Source organism: Oreochromis niloticus, linkage group LG3 (assembly GCF_001858045.2).
Source record: "Oreochromis niloticus isolate F11D_XX linkage group LG3, O_niloticus_UMD_NMBU, whole genome shotgun sequence".
Taxonomy (NCBI): Eukaryota; Metazoa; Chordata; class Actinopteri; order Cichliformes; family Cichlidae; genus Oreochromis; species Oreochromis niloticus.
The window spans coordinates 17,137,976-17,160,420 of record NC_031967.2 but is presented as its reverse complement, the minus strand read 5'-3'; the positions used below and the strand labels follow the sequence as shown (position 1 = coordinate 17,160,420).

General features: G+C 41.4%; 1 protein-coding gene and 3 long non-coding RNA genes across 4 annotated transcripts; 2 read left to right on the top strand and 2 right to left on the bottom strand.

Moving 5' to 3' along the window:
• Positions 1–447: 447 nt before the first annotated feature.
• Positions 448–5,001, top strand: LOC102080273 (placenta-specific gene 8 protein-like). The gene is made up of 4 exons (XM_013266590.3): positions 448–472; positions 3,600–3,716; positions 3,905–4,050; positions 4,513–5,001. The coding sequence occupies exons 2-4, from the start codon at positions 3,602–3,604 to the stop codon at positions 4,651–4,653; spliced, it is 402 nt and encodes a 133-aa protein (XP_013122044.1). The 5' UTR covers positions 448–472; positions 3,600–3,601; the 3' UTR covers positions 4,654–5,001.
• A 6,911-nt stretch (positions 5,002–11,912) lies between these two features.
• On the bottom strand, positions 11,913–12,582 carry LOC100701783 (uncharacterized). The gene is made up of 2 exons (XR_134924.5): positions 12,282–12,582; positions 11,913–12,124 (listed from the first exon to the last, which is right to left on the bottom strand). It is a non-coding gene; the product is annotated as an uncharacterized LOC100701783 (long non-coding RNA).
• A 546-nt stretch (positions 12,583–13,128) lies between these two features.
• On the top strand, positions 13,129–14,364 carry LOC112846209 (uncharacterized). Its single transcript, XR_003219065.1, has 2 exons — positions 13,129–13,714; positions 13,892–14,364. It is a non-coding gene; the product is annotated as an uncharacterized LOC112846209 (long non-coding RNA).
• Positions 14,365–16,529: 2,165 nt separating this feature from the next.
• On the bottom strand, positions 16,530–19,725 carry LOC109199840 (uncharacterized). The gene is made up of 6 exons (XR_002060137.2): positions 19,236–19,725; positions 18,749–18,959; positions 18,499–18,632; positions 18,227–18,392; positions 17,749–18,042; positions 16,530–17,441 (listed from the first exon to the last, which is right to left on the bottom strand). It is a non-coding gene; the product is annotated as an uncharacterized LOC109199840 (long non-coding RNA).
• Between the last annotated feature and the right edge of the window lie 2,720 nt (positions 19,726–22,445).

Below are 22,445 nucleotides of genomic sequence, written 5' to 3'. Positions count from 1 at the left end.
TTGTGTCTGCCCCCTCATATATGCATGTCTACGACCGGCCAGCATGACTATAATTAAACACACATCAATAATTTGATCTGCTTTCTCCAAAAACAGCTTCCCATGTTACCCAGTGAGAAGACAGAAGACCACAAATTATTTGACGCACAAGTCAAATAAGACAAGAAGATTTTTTATAAAGTAATAATAAGCATACACTATGAACTGCATTAAACGTAACTCTCGCTTTTAACTCTCGTTTTATTGGAAGTGAACTTATTTGGCCTTGAGTGTTTTATTAGTGTTCATTTACACTGGACTGAAAGCATGGGGGCAGTAAATATGTGTCACCCTGTGCAGGAATGGTTTTCATTCCTCAAAAACCGGAACTGTGCAGAGCCTTCAACCCACGCTTGACCACTCCCATCACAGTTTACATTAATAGGTTGGACTTGCTCCCACTTTATTCATAACTCAGAGAACCAGGGAAAAGGTAAGGAAAACTTTCTATACTGATGAACATCTTAAAGCAGTTAGCAGTCTTTTTGAGCCTGTGAGTCAGTCAAAGGAATATTTGCAGCACATGGGGTCTACATGCACTTCATACTGCCTTAAGAAAAACAGCACCAAAAACTGGACATCTAATTATTATAATCACTGTCAGCACAAGGAGATTACAAGCGGAGTGTTGCAGTTTATCCTTTGAAATTAATGAATTTTAACGACTGTTAGACTCGATCGGCATTAGACTACAAGTAGGATAATGTTAGCTAGGGAACTTTATGTTTAGTATGTTATGCAAATATTATTGCAAATATATTTAAAGCTAAAGTCTGGATCACATTTTGTAATATTAAGAGTGTAATAACTCCAGAATTAGATGAAATTTCCATATATTTTATCTGAAATAACAGCATATGTACTGCTAAGTATGTGTAGGTAAAGATTATAGTGTAATTTAAGGTAAAATATGGGTAAAAATGATTGATGATACACTGTTTGATTGGGTGTATGTAATGTGTGTGTGTTTTTTGTTTTTTACATTTTATTTTATTTTATTGCAAGAGCTTCCATGATGTCCCTGTATCGCATTATATAGGTGCAATAAAGCCATCTTATCTCGTCGTAGCAAGGCTGTTTGCTGTGGATGAAGGTCAACCGTAATATCTTTCATTTACAGCTTCTCGCAACATGTGCAAGGCCAACCTATCAGATAAAGTAGGTTATCAACTCAATAAGTAAATTTACAGTTTATCAATCCAGCAACAAGCCTGTTCACATGAAAGAATTGGTTTTGAAAGCATATGACCGACCGGCACTGTAATGTGGTCGAAGCACTTGCGTGAAGATGGATCTGTGTTAAAAGAAATGTTTTAACTGTTTATAAAACAATAGTGATTGATAAAACCTGTAAGACGCGTGCGCACACATACATACTCCTGACCAATGTTCCCTCTTACCTGCGCACGTGCGCAATTGCGCACTGCTGGCACGGTCTCTGCGCACAGAAAATCTGCGTTGCGCACAAAAAAAAAAAAAATCTAACCTGAATTGAAATTAAAACTTTAACAATTCTGTTTTGCAGTGTTAGTCAGTAAGTGACTGGCTGCTCCCGTATGGGATTAGAACGATGCCACCTTATCCCATAGTCCAGCCAATGATGCGATTCATATTCGTATATACGCAGCTAATCAACGTCGTTGACAAGCTATGACAGCGTCCTTATGTGCCGACACCGGAGTTTTAGCTAACAAAGCGGCGTGGCTGATGTGGAGTGAAGCCACGTTAATGACAACGTGTACAACCATTGGAGATGTGAGCAGGACAGACGAACAATTGACGGGAAAAGTGTGGACTTTATACCAGTTTTTAAATTGTGTTGATAGGCCACGTAAAACCAGAGTTGTGATTAAAAAAAATATATGCAACGTTTGGTTTTCTTCCTGAATAGCCTACTGTTGTTGTTTATATTTACTGCCGGAATAAACGGTAAAAACGGCGTTTTATAAGAAAAAAAGCTCGAAAGCACTCTCCGCATGTGAGCAAACCCCCCCCCCCACACACACACCCACCCCGCTCACCCTTTCCTATTCGTCCAAAAACCATGTCGACCAATCAAAAAATGATATGGCAACCTGGCATCTAGTTGTTAAGAAACGGGGGGAAGTTTTAGGAGTGACGGCGGTGTTTTGAGATGTGAGAGATTTGAGACGTTTAGCGCAAATCTTGTGTAGTTAGTGTGTAGTTTAGTCAATAGTTTTGTTGTGTGTGTCAGAACAATGAGGCGACTACTGAATGTTACAGGTGTTACAGGAGTGATACATCTCCTCTTGTCAGGCCTGCAGGTATCAGGCTGTTGTTCTCCTTTATCTCATAGTGGACAGAAATTAATTTTTGGAGTGGCACAAATAATTTGTGTGGCATCAAATTTGATGCAGAACAGCTGATTGTTCTGTAAATAGTTTGAAATGTTTATTTAAAAATGCATTGGCTGCATTTAAAAAAATAGCTGCAAAAAACGTTGTTGTTTGCTAAACTCAGTAACTTTTTTGAAGAAGTAACTATATAATTAATTGCCCAGCATTGGTCATTATATACTATATTTTGCAGACAGAGAGTTACAGGACTCTCTCCCAGACCACAGACTCATAATACAAGTCAGAGCTTTTTTTTAAAAAAAAAAAAAAAAGAAAGAAAGTTGTGTTTTCAAAATTGGAGTTCAAGTTATTTTTACTTCCAATAGTGTTAACATACTACACAGGTCAATGACTAGATTTTTTTTACATTTTCATTGTAAGTGGGCTAAAGCAGTTAATTAAAAGTAGTCTAACATAAATGTAAATGCTGTAATTTGATTTGATTTTAATAAACCATGTAACTTGGATGGATTTGATGTTGGCGTGACCACAGTGCACACGTCCGATGTCGCTCAGAGTGGTCCAAGGGATCGCTCAGAGAGTTTGTGTGTTTGCTCAGACACACATGGAAAATTAGAGGGAACATTGCTCCAGACCAACAAACTGAGAACTTCTGCTTTTATAGAGGTGCTTATAAATGTTTTAGATTACAGGCTGTCAGGTTTGGCTGTGTGGCAGGCAGGAGTTGGACTCAAATGTTGGACTCAAGCCTCCAGCCAGTGGACAGTGTTTATGCTTTGTTTCTGTTCTGCATTTTTTAAAAAGAAAAATGGAAAACGTGTCGTTAGTTTTCATGAGTAAATATAAAATACTTACTCTATAATACACATATTTGTTTTTTACGTATAACTGCAAGATGGCCAACTGAACGGAATTTCTTGGACCTTCATGCTGTGAATGTTGTTTTCAATTTTTTACATATACACATTAATATAATAAATACATATTGTATCATCAATACTCAGTACTATTATTGTAACAGGCTGTGTGTGATCTGAAAACATACTTTGATAACACTGTTTTATGTCATGAAAATGTAATGTGAAAAATTGGTCTTATAAAATGTATAACTTTCGAAAAGTTTACACACAATTGTTCTGCCAAAGATCCTGTTTAAACCCTTTATAATTAATTGAATCCACTGCTGTCATATTTCTCATATTGTATCTTTTTATTCTGTGTCCTTTGACTTGTTTCCTTCAGACATGAATTTCTACAACCAGTCCAACACCCAGGTGGTAGTCACCACCACTGCCATGAGTCAAAAGGCTGGGGAATGGAGCACCGACATCTGTGGCTGCTGCTCTGATATGAACACCTGTAAGTTAACCCAGAAAACCCTACAAACAGCAGGGATTTCTGCATCAGCCACCTCCTCAGACTTTGTTTGCAGTCCGGTATCAGAGTGTCAAAGTCAGAATATAAAACAGAGGTTACACAACAGATTGTTAAAAGAGAATTTATTGAAAACTATACAGATATGGCATCTCCGCACATTTTTCTTCAAGGTTGCTTCGGATGTTGGTGTTTCCCCTGCATGCAATGTCAGACAGCCAGTAAACATGGATGGTGCTGCGGCATGCCACTGCTGGACTGTTGCTGTGTGGTGTCCTGCTTACTGCGCAATTCTGTCAGAGAGCGCTACAACATCCCTGTAAGTGTGAGAGTGGAGGATAAGCTTATTGTATTTAGCTTAAATTAAGCTAACTAGCAGTGTGTTCTATTTAAAATAATAAGACTTAGTATTTTAGTTATTTTACTAAAATTCTCCAAAAGGCGCAAATGGTGCAAACATGGAAGGGAGTGATAGATCAGTTGGTATTGTTGTCATACAATCTACCAAAGATGGAATGCAATGCATTATTACTTCACCCCAACAGGTTCTTACACTGCTGTTTTATGCACTTTTGAGCTGCATAAAACGAATTAAATCCTATATTCATGATAGCATTACTAAGCATTTAAACAGAACTTTAAAAACACTTGGTAGAATAATAGAGCTCATATCATGATTTAGAGGCTTTCATTCTTCAGCTGTGCATTTAGAGGACTGTTGTTAAATATTCAAAATACATAAGAACCTCTCTTCTTCCTCTTCATCTTTCGTGTCCTGCAGGGCTCTTGCTGTGATGACTGCTGCAAAATATTCTGGTGTTATCATTGTGTCTGGTGCCAGATGAATCGTGAGCTGAAGATCAGGGAAAACCAGCAGCCTGCCAATACGACAGTGGTCACCACGCAGGTCTTCAGTAGATAATATGCAATCATTTTAGCTGTGTGTTGAGTGGATATGATAGTTAATAATTTTTGTTATTAATTTTTCAAACAGTATTAATTGTTCAGCACCAAAAGGGTTTGTACTCTGCAATATGTAAATATTTTAAAAATAAAATTCAGCTTGAATTTCATAGTTTTAGATTTAATGTTAAAACAAGATGTTCCGAGTGTAGTTAGCATACTGGGTATTTATTATCAGGAAAACCTTTTTACTCTGGCCAATAAAATCTGTGTCATTTAACATGCTTGTTGTCATTGGAACTTTTCCAAGTTCAATTTAATCTGTGCTAAAAGAAAAACCAATAAAAAAAACTTTGTGCTTATGCAATACCGACTGATCCACATTCGCACAGTTGTCTCAGATCATGCACACAAGCAGCACTGGTGATGTTGGCAATGTTTGGCCCTAACAGGCCCCACTCCCTACAAAGCATACATGAGTGACCTGCTACAAATTAATAATTAACCTGCTCGCCAGTAAGTCCTGTTGACAAATGATGGTTACCACACCATCAGCTTTATTATTAACAGCATCATTACCTGCAATAAACTGGATTATTTGCTTTCTGCTAAAACCAGCCTGGTAACACAGAGCAGCGCTGACTGAATCATACACTAATTACAGTTTTTCACAGAAACAGGATGGGTGGTGTTATCGCTGTAAATAAGCTGTACTCCTCACTACAGATCATCCCCCGAAACTGAGACTCAAGAACATACCTGCATACAGACATATGCTACAATGATTGTAGTGATGTTAATGTGACATGAGGTTCGCATAGTTGTGCACAAAAATAGCTGCAAGAAAAGTTCTTCAAGGTGCTCCTCTTTTCTTTTATACTCCGACTACATTTCAGAGCTTCTACTTTCACTTTCACTCGAGTAAAAAAAGTTGAATCCGTGCCCCAGCTTTTACAATAGTGAAAATGTGTGTACTTTTGCCACCTGTGATGAGAGGAATATACAAAATAAATAAATACATAGACAGATGAATCTACAGTTCACCGATTAACACCTTCCGCCCGATCATCTCTTGGCATATTCATTTAGTTTTAAATCATACAGTGCTCATACAGTACATATAGTGAAGTGAAAATAAACAGGTGAAGACATGTTATTTATATCATAGTTTTTGTAGAATATTAAAGGCAGGAGGAACATTTACCGAACAGCAGTGATGCCCAAATGAAGCTTGTATTGGAAAACGGTTCATTACTCAAAGCTCAACACAGTCCTCTTTGGTGACATCTGGTGAAGAGCAGCTTGAATCTTTAACTTGTAGCGAACTGCTTCATTTTAATCACCCACTCCACCGAGCTGAATTGACAGCTTCTGTCCGATATGGTGCTTTGAACATGTATTTTTGGGGGTGAAGAAATGATGTCTATTTGATTAATAAATCATTTTGAGGAATAAAGCTTCCTCGTTTAAACCTGTGCCATGGTGGGTTCTCAGTTTGCTTGTTACTTCTTGATGTTTCGTTTTAAAAAATATGTTTAAAATTGTATAAAAATGTTTATAAAACAAAAAACTATATATAATTAAGTACAACACAATGTAATAATACGCTATGATAATAATAATACGGGACTATGCTTGTGCTGTGAGGTCCCTGCCTCCATGTAATTATGTATTTAACCAGTGGACAGGTACATATAATAGACTACAACTTACACAATTATAACTGTAACTACATGCGTAGTGTATTTCTTATGTAGATTTTAGACCTGGAGGCAGAATTGTCGATGATCTGGTGTTTATTTAGGATCAGGCAGCACATCTTCTCTTCCTCGCTGGATCCATGACTCTCATTATATCGCACATACTGCGATATCACCACCAAAAGCAAAAATCCCGCCAAAATTCGATCCCTTAGAACTCCTGAATCAGGCACTGAAGCAGTAACGTGCAGAATGAAGCTTTGGGTGTCACTGATCACGTGCTTCAAACGGGCCACCACCAGTTTAAGGCTGGCGAAATTACCTACACCGATCAACGCAGACACCAGGATCGTTCTTCAGCGTCGTAGCGTCACCAGGTAAACTCCAGGTTATTTTTTCTATGAAACAAAGTATCAGCAGACTGATGTATCGTGTTAAAAAAAAACTAAGAAGCCGCGTTTATTTCCAGTTTGTCTGTTGCGGCTCCTGAAAAGCAGGTCTACTACACATCTGTTAGACCGACATGAGTTAATCTGTAACACGAGTTAATCTGTGACACAGGTGACACCAAGATCAGTGCTGTTTCTGTGTTTCTGTTCTTTGAAACCGTTTTTAACCGTGCTTGGTATTTCTGTCTGCTGGTATTTAGGCTACACCTTGGCCCAGTTGAGCGGCTGCGTTGTGGACTGTTTTAATCGTGACACTGGTCTCTGAGGTACCAGTCAGGCATCATAACAGGGACTGCGTTATGAGGATCCTGTGGATTATGATGTCCTTCTGCCGCTTTTTCATTCTGCATTAACCAGCGCATACTTATGTCCTTGTGATCAGTCTACTTTCTCCTCATATTCTCTCTCTCTCTCTCTCTCTCTTTTATTTATTTTTACTTGGGATTCTTTATGAGCTTTCAGCGATGACTGCTCTCATATGTCAGGCACTCTTTTTAGTCATTTGCTCCAAAAGCAAGCGAAACCTGCAGGTTTTTCTGTATTAGCATGAAAGCGGTAAAGAAGTTAAAAATCCCATCTTCATTGCTAAGAATGTTTTAGGAAAACCAAATTGATTCTTTTTTCTTTCAGTTCAGCTGCTCTGCAGTAGCGGTTCTTGATACGGGCGACACGGTGCGGCATAGTGGTGGGGGGGCGGCATCACGGGCATCGGCAAAAAATAAATAAATAAATAAATTTGCTCGTACTCATGTTGCCCCGACATCATGCGCATTTTGGGAATTTCGAATGCTCCGATTGGTTTTCTGTCGCTGTTAAGAGATTTCCCACTTCTATTCATATGTTATTGAAAGTTTATCTTTAATTTCAGTGTTAATAGTTGTTTACCCATTTATTCTTTCCATTTAATCGTATTTTATGGTTTTACTGCTTCACTAGAAGTGAAGCTGAAGTAAAGACAAAAGCATAGTGTTCTCAGATATGATTTACCCAGTATATTTCCTCTGCACCTGGTTCTCTACGAGCCTTTTCACTCCCAGGAAGGGGAGAGCAGGACGTTCTTATCTATACACTCCCAAATACCAAGAGGGGCCCATTCTTCAGAATCACACACACACACTCTGAGATCATACACACACACACACACATACTCTGAAACGCTATAAATAAAGAACTGCCGCATACGCTGGTTGTGGGCCTGAGACAGCAGCGCTCACCCAGCGTGCGCACGTTGTTACCATCTAAACTGTCTTGAGTGTCTTTATTTCGCCTGAAGAATATCTTGTTTAAATATTTACTCCTTACAGTCGCCCATTTGCTGGGAGTAAGGGCGCCCTCCGCTTGCGAGGTGCGCCTGCTGCTTGCGGCACAGGGAGGAGAGGCGGGGTGGCGGGGGATTCTCTGGCTGGCGCAGCATCTAATAACCAACTCGCAAAATAAAACAAAATAAAAACAAACCAACAAACACGAAAACACCAGACAGACTTATAATTTGCACCGATGTTTTTTCGAAATTCTATAGCTACACGAAAAGTGAGCGCGAGAGCCCTCGGTGGGCCTGCTTGCTGCTGAAGTCAAAGTAAACTTTATTGTCATCTCCGCTACATACAGTCCAGTATATAGAGAGACGAGACGACGAGGCTCCAGTTACAACAGTGCAAGTAAACAAACAATAAATATAAGAAGAGTAAGAAAATAAATATACACTTTAGGACTCGGGGTAAAGGGATCAATAACAATTTAAAATTTATAATTTACAGTTTGATGATTTAAAGTCTCACACACAACCTGACGACAGGGGAGGGGGCCGGCTGCTTCCAAATAGATCGCATTTCATTCATAATGTTGTAAATCCAAGCCCATTATGTATTCCTGATTTGAATCCTGGGTTGTGCGAAATCCCAGAAATAAACCCCAGACAAAGCGAATCTGTGAAATAAGGTGTAGGTTTATTAGGTTATGATTCTCGGGTTGGGGGATGGGTGTTCATACTGGAGTGCAAAATTAAAACCAAGATGGACACAAGTGTTCGCCCAGGGCACCAAACAGGCTAGGACCGCCACTGTCGGGAAGTGTCGCTCCAGCTGTTTCATGTTGAAGCTTGTTTTTTGCTCTGGTTAACTGAATCTGAACTCATTTATGTACACCAGTGTTAATGAAGGAACAAAAAATCACAGCTCCTTTATACCTGCTGTATGGATATAATATTTGTTTGCCAGTTTTCTTCCGCGAGTTTTCTTCCCACACCCACGTAGGCACCAGGCTGACAACGGGGACAAAAATGTGTGGTAACCTGTAACACACATAGCCGTTTTTGCATCTTTGCCCACTTACTCTTTGTACAGGAAAGAAACAAATACAATAGTACACAGAAGTTACATTAGTGGAAAAACACATTTTCCACTACAAAAGCATACTGTGTGTTTTTGAGAAAAGATAAAACCGTTTAAGAGGTTTTGTAAATGCAGTTTGAAAAATCTGTTCTGTTTTTTTTAAAAGGTCACACGCAATTTCTGTGCCAAAAAAATCGCCGTAGGGCTTTACATGTAGTAAACATGAACATATTACATAGGCAACACTGCAGAAAGTTACGTTCAAACCAGTCTTTTCACTTTTTCTGAAACAGGTCGAACAGGCAAGATGCGGGATGTGGGGAGTCTCTTTTAAGCGGATGTCTGCAGCAGAGGGGTGGAGGCAGCCGATTATCTTCAGTCTAGCATTGGTTTCTTCTTACAGAAGAGCTGTGACCACTTTAACTTTTCTCTCCGTGGCTCTTGTTTTTTCTGTCTAGTTTCTTCCAGACATGTCATACCAGCAGCCCATCCAGGTGGTGACAGTCACGGGCGGGAATCAAAACCCGGGGCAATGGAGCACCGGCCTCTGTGATTGCTGCGCTGATGTGTGCACCTGTAAGTTAACCCAGCAAACTCTACGAACACCAGTAATACACACACACACACACACACACACACACACACACACATGTGTATCACTTGTGCATATTTTTCTTCAAGGTTGCTGCGCATATTGGTGTTTCCCCTGCATGCAGTGTCAGACGGCCAGTAAACATGGATGGTGTTGCGCAATGCCACTGCTGGACGTTTTCTGTGTGGTGTCCTGCTTGCTCCGCAAGTCCGTCAGAAAGCGTTACAACATTCCTGTAAGGCTGGGATTGGGGGAGGGTTAAAGTTATTGTAGCTTGCTAAAATTAAACTAAAAATAAAAACGAAGAGTGAAACCTATTTTATTTAATTTCAGTAAAATACTTTGTATTTTGTATATGTTTTGTTTCCTATAAAAACTCCACTTGTTACCCTCTTCTTCCTCTTGTGAATAAAATTACATTGTAATTTAAATAAAATTTATCTAAATTCCATTTAATTACACGAGTTACAACAGTAACTCCTGCTGATCGATCCTGTAACTCTCTCCTCTTTTTCCTCTTGGTGTTCTCCGTCCTGCAGGGCTCGTGCTGTGATGACTGCTGTAAGATACTTTGGTGTTACCCGTGTGTTTGGTGCCAGATGAATCGTGAGGTGAAGATCAGGGAAAATCAGCAGCCCGCCGCCTCGGCAGTGGTCACCACGCAGGTCTTTCGTGAATAAGATGCAGCCATTTCAGCTGTGAATATGACAAAGTTAAATTTTACAATGATGAAACGCATGAGAAAATATTACTTCTGTTTCTACAGCACGAGGTGAAAAAAAAATAGCCTTGTGTTGTTCATGCACTGCAATGTGTAATTGATTGATAGAATAAATCAATTACACACTGATTTCTTTTTATATTTTAAAATCGAATGTTTTGAGTTTTATCAAGATCGTTTTTTTACCCTGGCCAATAAAATCTATATCATTTAACATGCTCACTCATGCTCACACATTGTTTAAAGCAATCTTGTCTAAGTTGAGTTTAACCTGTGCTAAAATAAAAACTAGTCATGTTCACCCAGAATACGAAGCATTGTTGTACTTTTTTACACACATTTACACATTTCTTGAAAGATTCCACCGATTTCTCAACACTCCAAACACAAAACCCATTTAACAAATTTCAAATGAAATAAACCACACTCCCTCAATATAACACAAGAGGCATATTCTTGATGACAAAAATTTGTCTCTAGTGATGCGAGATGGAGCAGACAGGGGGCAGAAGGCACTGAAGATTCTAAGGGACTATTGTGCAGATGAAGGAAAGCCTTGTATAATTAGTCTGTATATGCAACTGACTTCGATCCAAAAGTCCAGCAATGAGAGTGTGAATGGGTATGTTATACAGGCTAAGAACGCCATCATTGCCCTGAGAAATGCTGGTGAGACACTAACTGAGGGATAATTAGCAGCAATGGTTCGAAAAGACTACCAGGATCATTCAAACAGTTTCCTATTCATGTCACACAAAGAGAAGTTGCAATGACTTTTGCTGAATTCAAAAGAAAACTACTGAGCTATGAGGACACTGAGATCTGCACCCATGTCGCTGCTCTTCTGTTGGAAGTAGAAGCCACAGTGCGGATCCGTGGCACCAGGACTGTTACAGATGAACCTACATACTGGGTTTTACCTGGTAATATGACCAAGATACAGCCAGAGGATGGCCATAAGAGACTTCTCCTCTACAGCTGCCCAAAAAATGTCTCTCGATCAAAACATCCGCAGTGACAGGTAAAAGGAGCCGTCCTCAAAAAAGAAAAATCCCACCTGCTATTGTGGAGGTGTTGTCACTGCTATTGGATACTTTGCTGGAACACAGTAAAGCTGTGGGATGTGGGAATGACCCATAATGTTTTATTTTAGGGGTCTAGATTTATGCCTGAAGTGCACTGCCATGTAAATAATTTGCATTTACTGAATATGTAGTGACTGAGTACCACTGTTCAAACGTTGAATAAAGAAACAAACGAATTTTTGCCTTTTGTTTTTTATTAAAACCACTTTATAGAACATCACATCAGTTACAATGTAGAATCAATGTCATTTATAGTTTACAAATGACAAAATGTTTACACAAAATCATGACAGCGTTTACATGATATTACCAACTACTAACACTACTTAATTTACTGTATCTTTTGAAAAATGACCGCTATTTATACAGCGCAAGACTTAAGAATATTTAACAGGCACAAGTTTCATTTTTCCCTGGTTTTACTACCACACTGTTCACCAACACGCAGCAAACCTTCACCATCTTATCCAGAAGGGTCACATCTTCACCCTCACATGGAAGAAGTAATCTGATTGGCATGGCGGTATGTTTGAAGCAGGGATTTCGGAGTGCCCCTTGTGTAGCGCTGGAACCCAGTCACGATGTGTTTCATCCATTTCATAGGCTGGTTTGCCTGCAATAATGCCAAATAATTAGCAACTGTATAAATAGAACGTAGTTCTGCAAAATCACTCATTAGGATGTTTGTTCTAATTTGCTATGACCTCAGAGTACATCGAAAATAAAACTAATAGGCTATAAAGAGTGATATGAACATATTTAGAGCTTACCGGAATGAAAATGTCTGGAGCACCAACAGATATTTGGAGATGGAAGAGAGCTGGATATCAGCTCGTCTCACAGCTGCTATCCAGACTAGACGTCTTCTTTTGGTAACATCTGATACACGAGCTGCCTCATGTTGCTTCCAGGTGGGGAAAGAATGAAAAGATAAACCATTTCAAGCTTATTCCCTTGCCGGTCGTGCGATCTAACATTACAACCGACCGCACAGCAAGTACGAACCATAGCTGGTGTTATCCGTGTGCTTTCGCTCCTCTTCCGCTAGCACTTTGTTTGGGCCAGAAACATTGTTGAGTCACTTCCGGTATTTCAGACAATCCCTTTCCGTCAAGAGCCACTTGTTAATTTGTTGCGGACTTGTTATTTTGTTGTCAATTTTTTTATTTGCCTTTTTTTTTTTATGTAGAAGTGTTTTCTGAAATGTTATTTTGTTGTCTATGTTGTAAATGTGCTTTGCACTTCCCAGCCACCGTACTTATATCTTCTTTTGTGATAAATAATCCAAGTGTAATCTACAAACGGTGAGTTTGCCTATGGCAACAGTAATAAAATAATACAATAAAAGTTACTCTCGCACTTCAACAAAACAGCATGTCTCCTGTCCGTCTGTGTACATCAACAAGCAATTGCTGTCGGCCGGATTTAGGACGGTAAGCGCCGTCCTGTAGGTTTGTAAGCGCCGTGCTGTAGGTCTGTAAGCGCCGTCCTGTAGGTTTGTAAGCGCCGTCCTGTAGGTTTGTAAGCGCCGTGCTGTAGGTCTGTAAGCGCCGTCCTGTAGGTTTGTAAGCGTCGTCCTGTAGGTCGGTAAGCGCCGTCCTGTAGGTTTGTAAGTATGGCAAGCCATTAGTGCCAAAATTCGCCACTTTTCTAACCCGTTTGATTAAGAAACGGCGTAAAAAACGCCGTTTAATTATTCAAAACGCCGAAAAAAACGGCGTTCTGTTTCGACAAACGCCGTTTTTTCCGACTCTCACATGGCGCCCTGAACGCACCATCCGAGTGACGTAAAAAGCGGCGTTCAAAGACACACGGAAACGCCGTTTTTTACGCCACTCGGCAGAAAACGCCGTTCAAAGATGCATAAAAACGGCGTTTTTTACGGCGTTCTGTGCCAGCTGTAACGGCGTTTAAAACGGCGTTTTATTGAAATTATGCAGGGCACTCCCCATGGTTCCCTCATCCAATTACTTTCAACTCATTTCACCCAATCAAAGAAGAGGAAGTGCAGACCACACTAATGCATCACCGATTCACCTTGCTGCTAAGTGATTGCCTATTCAGTACCAGTGCTTGTCACAGTATTGACTTGTATTATAATCCCACTATGCATTTTGATGTGTTTAAGGCATGATCAAGCAAACAAACGACAGAATACTTTTTCTGAAACCTTAACTGTGATACCTGTTATGGCAGCTAACAGGTAATGAGCAGCGCTAGCTCTGCTAATTTCTGAGCTTCTTTCTTATTTTCCTCTTTACTTCTCTTAACCTTTAACTTATGTCTTAGCAATCAGATTCTGCCGTCATGCATTACCGCTCCGTGCTAGTTATGTTGACTTTTCTCTTCTTTTGTCTTCTCTTTTTTCACCCGTATTTAGACACTTGGCGCATGGCTCCTTTGTTTACGTTAGGGATCAGCTGTTAGCGCTGCGCCCTGCAGCTGCGCTACCGGCAGACAGACCCTACGTCCCCAGTGAGGGAAGAGACGGGGGTGATGTCTCCCGAGAAGGACACCTTACACACCATCTCTCCTTCCTGTAATCACTGTAAACGTGAGATCGCTCCCTGATATGATTGAGGAGCTAATGACGCTAACCCGGTCACAGTGGCAGTACCCCGACACTGCCCGGTACTCCCTCTGTGAGTAGGCTGCCCGGCTTCCAGCTGCTGCGGCCGGACAAGACCAGAGACAGCGGTGAGAGGAAAGGAGGGGGACTGGGCAGTGTTTGTTAAAGACAGTTGTGGTATCCCTGGGCACATTGCTGTGAAAGAACAACTCTGCAACAGAGACATTGAGCTATTAGCCGTTAGCATCCGTGGAGGCAGCCTGTGACTCTCTGTGGTCCGCAGACTGCAGACGCAATCTCCGACTGCTCTTCTTCTAATATCAGGGGACTTTAATCATGTCTCGCTGGACTCCACACTGCCCACCTTCACCCAGTATGTGACCTGCCCCACCGTAGGCAATAAAACATTGTACTTAATGTATGCCAATGAAAAAGTGGCATACAGTTCATCACCTCTCCCTGCCCAGGGAAGATCTGATCGTAACCTAGTGCACCTTGTCCCTGTGTGCAGCACTTGTGCACGGAGCCACCAATCACCCACGCAGTGCAGAGATGGTCCGCGGAGGGCATATGAATAAATAATAAAAGCAAATAAATGACAGAATGCTTTTTCTGAAACAAACGGAGACCTTAACTTTTATCAAAATACCATTTTACTCAGTTTAAAGTAATACCACTGTATAATAGCCTTCAAATTTAATAATGTTAACAGTATCTCAGGAATATTTTTGCCCCATCAACATGCATTAAAAATAGATATGCAGTTTTGAATCAGACCTGTATGTACGTTTTCTGAAAAGTGATGTAAATAAATAATCTCAAAAACATGAAATAATTGTTTCCCATGTAAACTGGAGTTGTCCTTGTCAATGTCATCAGAGTACTCTGGATGTCTTACATGAATTTGAAACAGAGAGTGGCACATGACAGCGTTGTACATAACATAACTAGTTTACCTGTATGACATGAAGTAATTAAAAAAAAAAAAAAGAATCCATGTAACTTGGTTATGGCTTCTTTCTGATAACTATAGATACAAATCGGCTGCAGTGTGCATTATCTTGACATAAGTATAAGATACTGAACCCGCTGATATGATGTGGTGGAGGAACACAACTACCTGGACACCCACATATATACATTTGCTGAACTGGAAGATCAAAACAGAGGCTGTACACAAGAAGTGGATGGGCAGGCGGGTTTTTGAGAACAAGCTTATGTGTGCACCAAAATGTTAATGACAGGTGTTCTGTCAGTTCAGGTGAGTGCAGTGCACTTTGATGTGTTCTTCTTGGATCAGGAGAGCACGTTCTGTGCTCCGGAAGCTGTGGTGGAGAGGAAGTGAGTGAACAAACTGCCATGCATCATGGATATTCCTCTCAATCCACCTCATCAGGTACCTCTCTAAAAGTGTGACTCAGGTCTGTTGCCCCAAAGGATACAGTAAATGCACTGATTTCCAGGACAGAATCGTGTCTGTTTAATGCTCCATGATGATAACTTTCCTGTGAGCGTTTGAAGATCACTGACATCATGGCTTTTAGCCTCATTGTTTCTGCAAAGAGATTTCTCCAGTCACTGAATCTTTTGATAAAATATATTTTTATGCCTCTAGAGGATGGAATATTTTAAGTCTTTACAACTTTACATTTGGGAACATTATTCTGAAATTGTTGCACAATTTGTTAATGGAGTTTTTTTGCAGCTTGATCAACCTCTGCCCATATTTCCTCCAGAGCAACTCTGCTTCTCTAAGATGCTCTTTTAATATCTAATCATGTAACTGACCTGTTACTTTTAAAAAATATCCCTGCAGCTGTTTCTTTTTAGTACCACTTTTTCCAGCCTTCTCTTGCCCCATCCCAACTGTTTTGAAACATATTGCTGCCATCAAATTAAAATGGACTTATTTTTAACAACATAGTCTCGGTGTAAACATTTGACATGTTTTCTATGTTCTACTGTGAACAAACTTTGCCTTTCACATTTGCAAATCACTGCTTGCTCTTTTTTTTATTCACATTTTACACTGGAGTCCAGTATTTTCAGAACTATGTTTGTACAAAGCAAAACATAATATGCTCGGTGTAAACTGTCACAACATCAAACACACGCTAAACCACTTTATATCTACTACACTATACTGAGCCACTTCAAGACCTACTATACACTTTTTTATTTTTTTAATTATTTACTGTCACTGCTTTATAGTTGTATTTATCAATATCAACAGCTGTAACTTTTAGATTAATCAAGTTGACTTTATCGAGATTCAGTTTCAGATGTATACTTTCCATTTCACAACTTCCATCTTATACACTTTAAAAATCACTCATCATTTTTTATTGTCAGTGTCACACAGCTCGTTCTTGCATCTCCACTACTCAGTTGGTACATAGTAAACACGTATTATAACTTTTCACATTATATGTATCCAGTCACCTAGATATTTTGAAGTCTTTCCACTTGCTGCTATTATGTTTCAGTCATTAATTGAACTGTGTCAGTGATATGTGGAGTCCAGAAAGTATATTAAGCCAGAGATGAGTTCAATACCATGACTCCCTCTGGTGCCAGTTAGTGGATTAAATAGTTCTACCACTTGCTCCATCATCGGTCCGTCCAGAGTCAATTCAATGTCTGGCACATTAATCCTCTCAGGCCAGTCGACTAGCAGTCCCAGCTCATCTGTACCATGAGCACCACCACCACCAGAGTCCGTACTTAAGCCCTGAGCAGCAGTCATCTCACTCTCAGTGGCTGTCACACTACCATCAGCTGTCCCACCAATAGTCCCAGCAGCAGCAGCAGCAGCTGCTCTAGTCTGAAAGATGTCCTGCATGGCAGTTGAGGCTCGGCCCTGTTGCTGGAGGCTGCCTCGGACAAAATCTGTAATGGGCTCAAGTGTCTCTCTGTCCGCAAGCCATGATTGTTCCACTGTTGAGTGAAGTCTTTCAAATCTCTGTTGATCCTTGGGAGATAGATGTAATGGAGAGCCCAAAGGTGCATTTCATTGTCAATGTCAATGATGCCTTCCTCCTCCAGGTGGTGAAATAAATCACAGTAGACATTGGGCATTCCTCACCACAGATCACCCCAGAGCCTCTCAATTCTCTGATTATGGGTACTCCTTCCTCTTAGGGCACTTCCACGATCAAAGCCTCTGAAAATGTTCATCATCAGGCAGACAGCATTGTTTTCCCCTCCTCTGTCTGTCCGGACCCTCGAGGGTACACCATAGGATACCACGGCTCTGATGAAACTTGATAAAACGGTACTGGTACGGTTGTTGTTTGAGGCATGAAGGAAGACCACAAGACGACTGTATCCATCAATAGCCCCATGAATGACTATCCTCCACCTAAAACCGTGGTCCATAAGAAGAAAAATATTATTTCTACTTTGTTATTGAAACAATGGAAAACACACTCTTATTTGATTTACATGGGACTATTACATGTCAAGTTTGAATTTTTCTCTGTATGTTGCTTGCGCTGTCTGTGTTCTCTCATCTTCCCCTTTAAACATAACCAGTTGTGTTAGAGGACTGCCCATCCCAGGGCCTGGCTCTAGTGGACGTGTCTTATTGTTCAACAATTATATTTGATGTAATGCTGAATTTCACTTTGGTCAAAATAGGTGTTCAACAAATCAGTGTGTTTGGTTACCTTATCAGCTTGTGATTTCCATCAATGTGCCACAATGAGTTTGGACCTGCAACCTGATATGTTCTTCGTTCTGGTCTCCGCAAAACTGCTCTAAGGGCAGCTGCTCCAGGATTCATCCGTAACATGCTTGCTCAAACCCTCCTTCGCTGTACACGTAGTCCACGTACTTGCAGGGAGGCTCTGACAGCCTCAGGACCAATTTGTTCATTGCCAGCAACAATGTCCTGCACATGTTCATCCAAGGCACTGTCAGTCAGTTCCGCATACTTTGATTCACGGGTGAAATGATACTGTCTGAAATCAGACAAAAAAACATGAGTAATTTATCACTACCATAACAGCACACTTCATTACTTGACTAGTGGTGCACATTCAAATAAACTTATTTTTACAAATTCACAATACCATTTAATTTGAATAAACAGTGAGTGTGTGTCACAAAGAACTGAAAGTCACACTGGTTTCAAAAGTCACTGACCACAGACGTCTTCGAATTGTACGAAGTGAAACATTCAAAATATCAGCCATCTGAGGTGCAGTGAATCCACATGACTTCAGGAATGAAAGCTGTTCCCGAGTGATACGGTAAAGGGATCTTCCTCTACCTCTGTTGAAAACCACTGGTGCCTGGTATCCAAAACAGCCTGAAAATATATAAGCGTTTGGTGTATTTGGAAAATAGGTTAAGACAGAGTCATAATTTATTTCACACTTTTGATGAGTCAAGGAATCAACACAATATGTGCTTACCTTGTTGGCCATCCTGAGTAGACAGTTCGACCTCCTGAATCAATTCAGCCAAGTCACGCAGAAGTTGATCTGCTGCAGTTACATTGATCAGTCTTCCTCTTGCCCACCGAAGGCTTCTCTGCATTGTCTCCAACCTCAAAGATATCCAAAAATTACTTCTTAATTCATGTTATATTCTCAGGCCATATTCCCCTTAAACATTTTATGCAAGTTTAAATGTTAAATGTTTTCGATCTTGCTTTGATCATACCTCCTTAACGCTAACTGTAGCACATCTGGCCCAACATCGTCCATCAGCAGCTGCCGTGTACAGTCATTAAGAATGTTCTTGCACCTTGAGATGAAAATCCTCCAGGCCATACTTTGTAATGGTCTGGTTGAGTCACAACTATTTTTCCACAGTGCCTGCTCTACTTGGAGTGCTGGCTGCTCTACTTCATCGCTCCTCTGAGGATCACCACCTGAGACAAATCAAGCCAGCTGTATTTAAGACCACCGTTCACAACCAGTCTTTGCCATATTATCTGTTAACCTATGTTTGTTATTGGCCTCACGTTGCTCAAAGCTCTATCAATCAGTCTTTATTTATAAAGCACTTTTCATACAAAAAATGTAGCACAAAGTGCTTTACATGGTTAAAAGCAGCCCACCCCACCCACCCACACACACCCACCCACCCACCCACACACCCACCCACACACACACTTAAAGAGTAAGTTTAGTACTCTAGTACTTACCTCTCTGTTCATGTCTTCTTAGTTACTTCCTGGACAACCTTTCACACTCGCAATAGCCTCACTCCCCTGGACACGGATCTCCATTTGCTCCTCAACAGCTGATAACCTCTCACTCTTTTTTATCCATTCGTGCATTACTCCACCTGCAAACAAGTAAGACTGTTCAGACTGCCTATTTGGATCTTTTCTGAACTTCTTCCAAGACCCTCCTGACTCTGCTCTCCCTCTGCTGCAGTACCTGTAGAGGCTATGCCTACACTTGAAGCCACTGAAGGGTTTGATGGCAGGGGTGAGGCAATGTAACTGTTATGAATTAAACTTGTGACAGCCCAACTCAAGCTATACTTGTCTTGTACGGTTAAGATTGTTTTTGTATTCATCATTTTTATTTGCTTCTCTTTATCCAATGTGATTTATCATAACAGCGCATAGTTTACAAACTGCTTGTTCTGACCAAAAACACCTGGCTTGAGTTACGTTTATCTTAAATACATTTCCATAAATACACCATATGTAAAAACACAAAAGGTGACCCGTAGCGGCACACATAAGGTAACAACACAAAAATGGTTTCTGCCGAGTGGCGTAAAAAACGGCGTTTCCGTGTGTCTTTGAACGCCGCTTTTTACGTCACTCGGATGGTGCGTTCAGGGCGCCATGTGAGAGTCGGAAAAAACGGCGTTTGTCGAAACAGAACGCCGTTTTTTTCGGCGTTTTGAATAATTAAACGGCGTTTTTTACGCCGTTTCTTAATCAAACGGGTTAGAAAAGTGGCGAATTTTGGCACTAATGGCTTGCCATATGTAAGCGCCGTGCTGTAGGTCTGTAAGCGCCGTCCTGTAGGTTTGTAAGCGCCGCCCTGTAGGTCGGTAAGCGCCGCCCTGTAGGACGGCAAGCGCAGTCCTGTAGGTTTGTAAGCGCCGTCCTGTAGGTTTGTAAGCGCCGTCCTGTAGGTCGGTAAGCGCCGTCCTGTAGGTTTGTAAGCGCCGTCCTGTAGGTCGGTAAGCGCCGAGTGTCAGCGCGAGCAGTGGCGGAGCGAGTGTTAAAGCCAGTGCTTGCGCTGATACTTTGTGGCTATGTGTCAGCGCACGAAGACAGTAAAGAAATGTGAATGTATTTTTAACGTGTATGTTGAGAAAGAATGTTTTAAAAGTATCCGTGCGCATCTGTGTGTATACAGGAATCAAAGTATATGCCAAATCACGGCCCGCTCACAGGTTCTTAAACCCACACAGCGCGCTCCACTCACTTCTGCCACTTTAGCTCACTGCGATAGTGCGCTGGCAAGTAGTGTGTCGAGGTGAACGCCGCGAGTTCGAGTCCTCGCCTGCCCACAGCAAGTTTTCACTGCTTGACTTGTTGTTGCTGCGTGTGGAGCAAATGGACAAATACTCGTGTATTTGACTTGCATTTCAGCAAGTCGGAGGAAATACAGCAAAAAGCGACCGTGCTCGACGAAGATACAACGAAGACACAGCCGTAACAGCCTCTCAACTCCGTCTTACAGGACCGCTGAGCAGCGGTTGACTCCACTTCATGAAAAGACAGTATTAACATACCCGTAAAGAGTGAGGCTCAAAGCACAAAACAACACATAACGCACAGGAATACCAGTGTGGAGCTATAGAACGAGGTGGAAACAGGCCAGCCTGGACGCTGCTCGACAAAAACTCAATATTAACATACTTCATACTTCACTAGATAGAAGAGGTGCAAGGAGGAACTCTCAGACCTACTCGGCTGCTACAAGCATTACACCCGCGGACAAACTCCACGAGATAGAAGACCTGCGAGGAGAAAGTCTTAAAGCTCACAGCAACCCAGTACTGTACTTCAACTAAAGAGCATATTAACATCCTTCATTATTTACTAGACAGAAGTGCTGTGAGGAAGCAGTCTCGGAGCCGGCTTGAAAACAAATCCACTCAGCTCCTGCAAGTATTACACCCTCGGACAAATTGCTGGCAGCACAGCCTCACTGGTGTGAAACCACGATGTCTTACCCAAACGCGTGGCTGAATGGATTCAGTGACAGCGCGGTGCGCGCTCTCATTGACATGAAGAATTTCCTCTACTGGCTGAGCCGCAGAGTTTTCTGCACCTGCGGGCAAATTCTGTATTCGGTCACGACCAGGCTTCCACCTCTGACTCTGACCATTCAGCTGCGTGGGATCACGCTCACGTTACAGAGAGATGGCCAAGTTCGAAGGATCACCGTTGACCTGCCCCCTGTGTGACGGCTGAACGCAAAGACGCATGGAGTTGGACGTCCAAGCATTATCCGTGTGCTCGGTTTAAAAGAAAAGTTACCCACGAGAATTTGTCTGTTAAGTTTCAGAGTTTTCATAAAGTGATGACACAGATCAAAATATGCTCTCAACTGTAAGAAGGACATCTTTATTTATTATAGCACACACGCAGAAAACGTGTGCGTTATTGCAGAGAGTATATAACGCGAGGTGGAAATAGCGGATAAGATGCATTGTGATTGACATGTGATGCGCATGTATATGCTGGTGATCGTCAATAAAGCTTCTCTCTCTTGCGAATGAGTTCAAGTGAGAAAATGGATTCAGGCTATTGTGTGTTTATTTCCTCCACAGTTGTCCTCGGTGCAGTCTCGATATTCACGCCAGAATTCCTGCGTAGTTTCACCTCTGCTAACAGGTTATGGGCCCAGAGTAGCTGAGACTGCCTAGAGAAAGTAGTGTTTTTGCCACCTAGGGCGCCACCGCTGCCCTGAGAAATGCTGGTGAGACATTGAGCGAGGGACAATTTGTAGCACTGGTTCGCAAGAAGTGCCAGGATCATGTCACACAAAGTGAATTTGCAATGACTTTTGCCGAATTCATTGGAAAACTATAGAAGCTACGAGAGCACTGAGAGAGTGGGCGCCACCACGGCAGATGACAGCGTGTACGACCGGGTTCAAAACCCGCGTGTGAAAATACAAACGAGCGAGGAGCCAGGAACACGAAGATGTGTATTCCCTTTAGTGCACAACTGTGTAGTCCAGATGCGGACTAAAGGGACACAAGGCTAGAAGGTGTCAGCGGAGCGAGTGTTAAAGCCAGTGCTTGCGCTGATACTTTGTGGCTATGTGTCAGCGCACGAAGACAGTAAAGAAATGTGAATGTATTTTTAACGTGTATGTTGAGAAAGAATGTTTTAAAAGTATCCGTGCGCATCTGTGTGTATACAGGAATCAAA

Coding starts and splice junctions, on each gene's coding strand:
- LOC102080273 (XM_013266590.3), top strand. CDS start 3,602: ATGAATTTCTACAACCAGTCCAACACCCAGGTGGTAGTCACCACCACT. Junction 3,717..3,904: donor CTGCTCTGATATGAACACCT/GTAAGTTAACCC, acceptor TTTTTCTTCAAG/GTTGCTTCGGATGTTGGTGT. Junction 4,051..4,512: donor GAGAGCGCTACAACATCCCT/GTAAGTGTGAGA, acceptor CGTGTCCTGCAG/GGCTCTTGCTGTGATGACTG.